Here is a 7,526-nt window from a genome sequence, read left to right as displayed (position 1 = left end):
GCTCCCAACAGACAGCTATGTCACGGTGACGTGTATGTTCCCAACAGACAGCCATGTCACGGTGATGTGTATGTTCCCAACAGACAGCCATGTCACGGTGACGTGTATGCTCCCAACAGACAGCTATGTCACGGTGATGTGTATGTCCCCAACAGACAGCTATATCACGGTGATGTGTATGCTCCCAACAGACAGCTATATCACGGTGATGTGTATGCTCCCAACAGACAGCCATGTCACGGTGACGTGTATGTTCCCAACAGACAGCTATATCACGGTGATGTGTATGCTCCCAACAGACAGCTATGTCACGGTGACGTGTATGTTCCCAACAGACAGCTATATCACGGTGATGTGTATGTTCCCAACAGACAGCTATGTCACGGTGACGTGTATGTTCCCAACAGACAGCTATATCACGGTGATGTGTATGTTCCCAACAGACAGCTATGTCACGGTGACGTGTATGTTCCCAACAGACAGCTATATCACGGTGATGTGTATGTTCCCAACAGACAGCTATATCACGGTGATGTGTATGTCCCCAACAGACAGGAAGAACACCAATGAAACTGAAACCATCCGATCCTCATTTCAGTCTTCTTGTACGACAGTCGCGAGGGTTCGGGTACACATTGTACCCCGGAATCCACACAGGCGAATCAGAGCTGATGTATTGCAGCAGTGGTGCTTGGGCAACACCCTTCTAAGGGCAATTATAGAAGATGTTGGTATATCAATCCCAACAGATTTACCAATCCAACTGTACAAGAGCAACAATCTACAAACTGCTCGCGACATGAATGTAGTTACGTCTTTTGCCGTCTCATGTAGGATCGTGATGGTGTGCGAGTTACTTCGTCAAAAAGAAATGAACAGCAAACATTGTATTTGTCTTATCGGTGTACACAAAGGTCTGCACCTTAAGCATGAACTCCTTCTGTTCAACGAAACTCACCGCTGCATTTCATTTACCAGATAGGAAGCCTTTAACACACAGCTGCTGGCACAACACAATACATCATCCATATAGAAATACTGACACTGGCGTCGGAGCAATGATTTGTGGTAAGATTTCTGTACTTGCAGACTGAACAACGTGGTTACTTTATAATGACGCTTTGAACACTGTACATAAACAACGGCACACACCATAATAAAAAGACACTATAGTACTTTGTTGGTGCGTGTGTGCGTATGTGCATGTGTGCGTGCGTGTTTGAATATTTTGGATTTGATGTCCATTGTATACTTGTAAAGTAAGTAACTGGAACTGAAATGAACAGCAGAGATTCAGTTTTAACACGTTGCTTGATATGGGAGGAATCCCAGCACACCTGAGGCTTGGACACCTGAGGCTTGGACATCTGAGGCTTGGACACCTGGGGCTTGGACACCTGAGGCTTGGACACCTGAGGCTTGGACACCTGAGGCTTGGACACCTGAGGCTTGGACACCTGGGGCTTGGACACCTGAGGCTTGGACACCTGAGGCTTGGACATCTGAGGCTTGGACATCTGAGGCTTGGACACCTGAGGCTTGGACACCTGAGGCTTGGACACCTGAGGCTTGGACATCTAAGGGTTGGACACCTGAGGCTTGGACACCTGGGGCTTGGACACCTGAGGCTTGGACACCTGAGGCTTGGACACCTGAGGCTTGGTCACCTGAGGCTTGGACAGCTGAGGCTTGGACAGCTGAGGCTTGGACATCTGAGGCTTGGACACCTGAGGGTTGGACATCTGAGGCTTGGACACCTGGGGCTTGGACACCTGAGGCTTGGACACCTGAGGCTTGGACACCTGAGGCTTGGACATCTGAGGCTTGGACATCTGAGGCTTGGACACCTGAGGCTTGGACATCTGAGGCTTGGACACCTGAGGGTTGGACATCTGAGGGTTGGACATCTGAGGCTTGGACACCTGGGGCTTGGACACCTGAGGCTTGGACACCTGAGGCTTGGACACCTGAGGCTTGGTCACCTGAGGCTTGGACAGCTGAGGCTTGGACACCTGAGGCTTGGACATCTGAGGCTTGGACATCTGAGGCTTGGACATCGAGTGGGCATCAGGGGCGACTCAATAAGTGTTTCCACAGTTAAGCATATAGAGTTCTTGAATGTCTTTGTATGTGGCCGTTTTTAAATACGGTTATTAAATTTAAATACAATAATGTCACATTTGAGATGCTAAGGTTCTTTGAATTATGGCCATGATTTAAATAGATTGGAACACTAGGATCCAGGGCATAGGTGTTTAACTGACCATTTCAGCGATTAAACACCATCCTTGTCTAATATACATCAACAGTGTATTAGGGGAAAAGGGCAGTAAAATATTCTTTCTCTTCTAAACTGCTGTACGTCTGTAATAGGAAATGTCTGGCTATGCAGGTTTCTGTCTCTGCTTGGAGTGGGAGCAGCCCTAAACATGATTTGCCTATTTACGCAACAGTACTGCTACATATGTTTGGGCTACGAAAGAATCACCATCGTGAACACTGAGAGACTGTGACCAAACAACCAAAAGTATATCCAATGTATAGAACACCTATTTAAGCAACTTTGTCAATTAAAGCTTTTTTGTCAACTTCTACGTCTTGTTATGTCAGCTTTGTGGGAACATTAAAACAATGACAGAACAGAAATTTCTGCGTCTTGTAAACAGGAGTAAGCTAGCGTATCATACAAGTAATATATCTTTTACAACTTTGTTAAAAACATTTACGGCGATAAACCCCGCTCACTCACTCACTCTTATGAGAATAGATACATCTACTGGATTCATCATAAAACTGCCCCCAAGTTGTAGTGCGGGCCACTGTAATTTTGTTATTCCTTTCTTCTGCCTAACCATACGTTGTTGTTTGTTTTTGGGTACCATTATGCTCAGGACAGATTCTATTCATTTCAAATGTAATAATGTTAAGGCTATTCTTCAGGACATTTTCAATTGCACTTCGTCTGTTCTGTTGATGGCAGACCTCAGTCTGTTCTGTTAATGGCAGGTCTGTATCTGTTCTGTTGATGGCAGACCTCAGTCTGTTCTGTTAATGGCAGACCTAGGTCTGTTCTGTGATGGCAGACCTGGGTCTCTTCTGTTGATGGAAGACCTTGGTCTGTTCCGTTGATGGCAGACCTTAGTCTGTTCTGTTAATGGCAGACCCGGGTCCGTTCTGTTCATGGCAGACCTTGGTCTGATCTGTTGATGGAAGACCTTGGTCTGTTCCGTTGATGGCAGACCTTAGTCTGTTCTGTTAATGGCAGACCCGGGTCCGTTCTGTTCATGGCAGACCTTGGTCTGATCTGTGATGGCAGACATGGGTCTGTTCTGTTAATTGCAGACATGAGTCTGTTCTGTTAATGGCAGATCTCCATAACGGTCTGTTATGTTGAAGGCAGACCTCGGTCTGTTTTGTTTAATGACAGAACTCGGTCTGTTCTGTTGAAGGCAGACCTCGGTCTGTTATGTTGAAGGCAGAACTCGGTCTGTTATGTTGAAGGCAGACCTCGGTCTGTTATGTTGAAGGCAGACCTCGGTGTGTTTTGTTAATGGCAGACCTCGGTCTGTTATGTTGAAGGCAGACTTCGGTATGTTCTGTTAATGGCAGACATCAGTCTGCTCTGTTAAAGTCAGACCTCGGTCAGTTTTGTTACCCTGAAACAGTGTATAATTATTATATACATTATATTATTAAAACATAAGAAAAAACGTGTCCGACCCCACATATAGATTTCGTTTAATACATTTATCCTTACATATCTTTATATTGTTTGGCAGTGTGAAGTAGCAAAAATCCTACAAACGAAGTTTAGTTTCACCCTTTTCCCGCTAGAGGTTACACACAACCAAATGTTTTCCCATAGACTTCTATAGTAACGTTATGATTTTTTTTAAATAACTAAGCATTCAACAGCTATTACCTGTACGTGTGTGCACAGTTTGGCCTTAGAGCAGCAATAAAAAAAATAAAAATGACTAGCTTAGCCAGCTCCTTTTCCGAGTACCGGAAGCTAAACACACCACCCCCAGCTTCGCACCAAATGTCACCTACTTGAAAATAGCTGTGGTCACATTCAGCATAAGTCATCATGTTGAAAAAGACAGTACTAAATATAGAAAAACATGGTCAGTTTTAAGAACTGGATGGATGTACATTTGAAAGACATAAAAATCTTACAGAATATCCTCCAATCACAGCCTGCAGATATCTCTCGATCTGCACTGAAGGCTCCCTACGAAAACCGCACTCTCCAAACTGGTACTGATTTGGTGTAGTAGAACCTAGAGTGTGCTATACTGGCAGTACTGCTAATTTATAAAAGTATCAATGTCACATGACTGATCTGACAACTGGGATGACAGAAGATTAAGATCTGAATATCGTTGTTTTATGCCATAGTCAACCCTAATATATCCGTAAATACCAGGCAAACCAGTGCTTGCTAGCGTCAGCACACTGTGTCCAGCTGAAACCCATGTAAAACTCAGAGAAGTCTACTCACTTGCGGCTCCTACAACAGTGGAACCAGTGTATGGAGCCATACTCCTCCGGACGCCATATGTAAACCAGGAAAATGACAACATATTTCACAAGTTTCTTTTCCCATAATTTCACAAAAACCACGATATGCATCAGAAATGTTTTAGAGATTTTGATGTTTCGTTAACCGGAGTCACTGTTTAATGTGCAAAAATAGGAATGAAGAATACAGTGTCCGCCTGTGAGAGGCCAGTTTCTGTACGGGCCATTATAAACAATGGAGCTGTACTGCTAACTGTAAGATTTTCGTACAAGTCAGAAATAAACATAACTTTGGGATTTCCATCTTAACAATGTCTAAAGGGCAGAACATCAAACGGTCGTATTTCTGAAACAGGATTGATTTTATTCCCTCTAAAATATTGATTTGACAATACATTCCCATTAGCATTTACAGCTCTAATAATATACTGTGCCAAAAGAAACGCAAATATCATGTTACAACTTCCTATTTAAATAATATACAATAACTGTTATTTATTTGCAAAACAGAAGACACATATTGTTAGAAAAAAACATATCTGGAAAATTTCAACTCATCGTTTTTGGATTCAAACACTTAACATAGAGACTCTTCCTATCCATGAGACGGACTAGCCAGAACGTGTCTTTCTGAGCAGATGCTGAGAACAACATGCAGGTTTTCAATGTGGAACATAGACTGTTGGGTGTTGAAGGTACCCATAAAAGCGAAACGTGGCAACAACCGTCCGTCAGTCCTTTGACTGACGTCGGAATGCACCATGTCCGGATTAGGCATCAACAATCGACAGTTGAAGCTGGTGTGACGGCAACACGAGTAGCGAGAGATCTACAGGTTCAGCCCACTAAGATCTATCGTCTGATTGACAAACAGTGCGCAGTATTGCCCATGGAGCGGACGCCAACGTGTATCGTCGCTACGTCAATATATCGACAGGGTTGTCGCCCGTCCTCACTTGCGTCAACGCCACCTACCAGCGTAAACTACTGCCAGTTCGGCCGCGAGATGTCGATAAAACAATAACACGAGACTAGAAAGCGAATAACACGAGACTAGAAAGCGATAACGCGAGACGAGAAAGCAATAACGCGAGACGAGAAAGTGATAACACGAGTCGAGAAAGCGATAACACTAGAGGGGAAAGCAATAACACGAGACGAGAAAGCGATCACACGAGACAAGAAAGCGATAACACGAGACTAGAAAGCGATAACGCGAGACAAGAAAGCGATTACACGAGACGAGAAAGCGATAACACGAGACTAGAAAGCGATCACACGAGACGAGAAAGCGATCACACGAGACCAGTGAAAGCGATCACACGAGACAAGAAAGCGATCACACGAGATTAGAAAGCGATCACACGAGACCAGAGAAAGCGATCATACGAGACGAGAAAGCGATCACACGAGACGAGAAAGCGATCACACGAGACTAGAAAGCGATAACGCGATGCGAGAAAGCGATATTGGTGCAAGTTAACATGATCATGCTCTTAAATTCTCTCAAAATGCATTTTAAACATAATCTCCGCAGAAAACCACTTGGCCAGTAAAACTAGAAACTTCACGTGCTTGTCCAAACCAATGATGACACGTGAGTTTTATCAAGAGTTTGTGTACAGTGTAAATGTATCGTTCTATTGCAGGTTGATTAAATAGATGTTGGATTCGATGTAGGTGCAACCAGGTCTGACAAGTCCGAAAAAAGGGTACAGGGGGGATAACTCTGTTTCAGCCATTGTTTTATGAGGAGGCAGAAGTTTGTGAAGTTACCATAAAATACTACCACAAACAAATAGTAAAAATGTCTTATTTGAAGCAGCAAAGCATGGCGTGTCTGGGCGGGTCTGAATCACGTAACTTGGACCACAGCTGTCAATATTGAAGGTGAAGGAGTTTGGATAGCTTCAGGGGATAGGTTCAGTGCTCTGGGTTGAAAGACATTAACATGTTCTCACACTGAGGCCAAACTTATTCATTTGGACACTTGTGCAAGTGCAACTCATTACAGTCCGACAACCATCATTGTGGCACTCGAATTTTACAATCACTTTCCATTAACACAAAATCACGCCAAGAAAGCTGATTTTTATCGTATAATAATCATCGACCTAACTAGAAATACCAGTTTTGTAAAATTTTATGTCCGAATAAAAACTGTTGTTCATTGTTGTTATGTAATTTTGTGACCGTCGACATCAGATAATGAAAATCTCTCTCTCGTTTATACACTTCACAGCTTGTGTAACAACACCCGGTTGCTATGGCAACGTTTTACATACTTTACAGTTTGTATACCACTGTCAGTGGAATGACGTTTGTAATGAGGGGGCTGATGTGGGTTTTAATCATAAAAGAGAGCTGAGATTTTTCCAGTCGCATTTCAAAGTATACATATGGGCGGAATGTTGACATTTTCTCACTATCTACTTAAATATAATCTAACAGTACAGACATATGTGCTTTAATAACAATCCACGTATTTCTGCGTAAAAATGAATTTGATTGATTTATGTCCCTATTTAGCTATTGGATCCACCGCCCCCAGGCCAAGTTATCAAAACAAATAGCAAAGAACACCGCTCAATAGCGCTGAGTAGTACGTACTTCCTAAAAAGCAATAGTATTTTCCTAAAAAAAACCGCTTATATCAGTGCTTATTCTGTTTGCGGAGTAGATGTCATCAAAGTGGAAGTCCTCACCCAAGCAATGGTAATACTACCGGATGTCCATTGTGTAATTTCTAGTTTTTGGATGACATATTGTTCTCAGTAACCGTAATGTGGAAATAGATAGTTGATTGGTTTTATATTCAAGTTGATATTTCCGCTATTCAAAGTGTTCAGTGAGGCCGTCTTATCAACAGCCATTTCTGAGACATAAATGCAAAGTATAATTACCGTATTCGACGCAATAAGCGCCCCGCTCTAATAAACGCCAGCGGCAACATTTGCTAATAAATTAGGTAGTGAACAATCCCAATTAGCACCCCTTCCGAT

The 7,526-nt window shown here is 43.1% G+C and overlaps 2 protein-coding genes across 2 annotated transcripts in view; both read right to left on the bottom strand.

The window, feature by feature from the left end:
* LOC139473321 (uncharacterized) overlaps positions 1–1,577 on the bottom strand; it is a 3,584-nt gene extending 2,007 nt beyond the window's left edge. The window contains exon 1 of the mRNA XM_071255848.1: positions 1,338–1,577. Coding sequence (XP_071111949.1) covers positions 1,338–1,577 — 240 coding nt within the window. The remainder of the gene's footprint in view (positions 1–1,337) is intronic.
* On the bottom strand, positions 1,578–2,057 carry LOC139473320 (uncharacterized). The gene has a single exon (XM_071255847.1). The coding sequence runs from the start codon at positions 2,055–2,057 to the stop codon at positions 1,578–1,580; it is 480 nt and encodes a 159-aa protein (XP_071111948.1).
* Positions 2,058–7,526: the final 5,469 nt, after the last annotated feature.

Source organism: Haliotis cracherodii, unplaced genomic scaffold (genome assembly GCF_022045235.1).
Source record: "Haliotis cracherodii isolate W230 unplaced genomic scaffold, xgHalCrac1.p SCAF_28, whole genome shotgun sequence".
Lineage (NCBI taxonomy): Eukaryota > Metazoa > Mollusca > Gastropoda > Lepetellida > Haliotidae > Haliotis > Haliotis cracherodii.
This window is presented reverse-complemented; position numbering and strand designations above follow the sequence as displayed.

Coding starts and splice junctions, on each gene's coding strand:
- LOC139473320 (XM_071255847.1), bottom strand. CDS start 2,057: ATGTCCAAGCCTCAGATGTCCAAGCCTCAGATGTCCAAGCCTCAGGTG.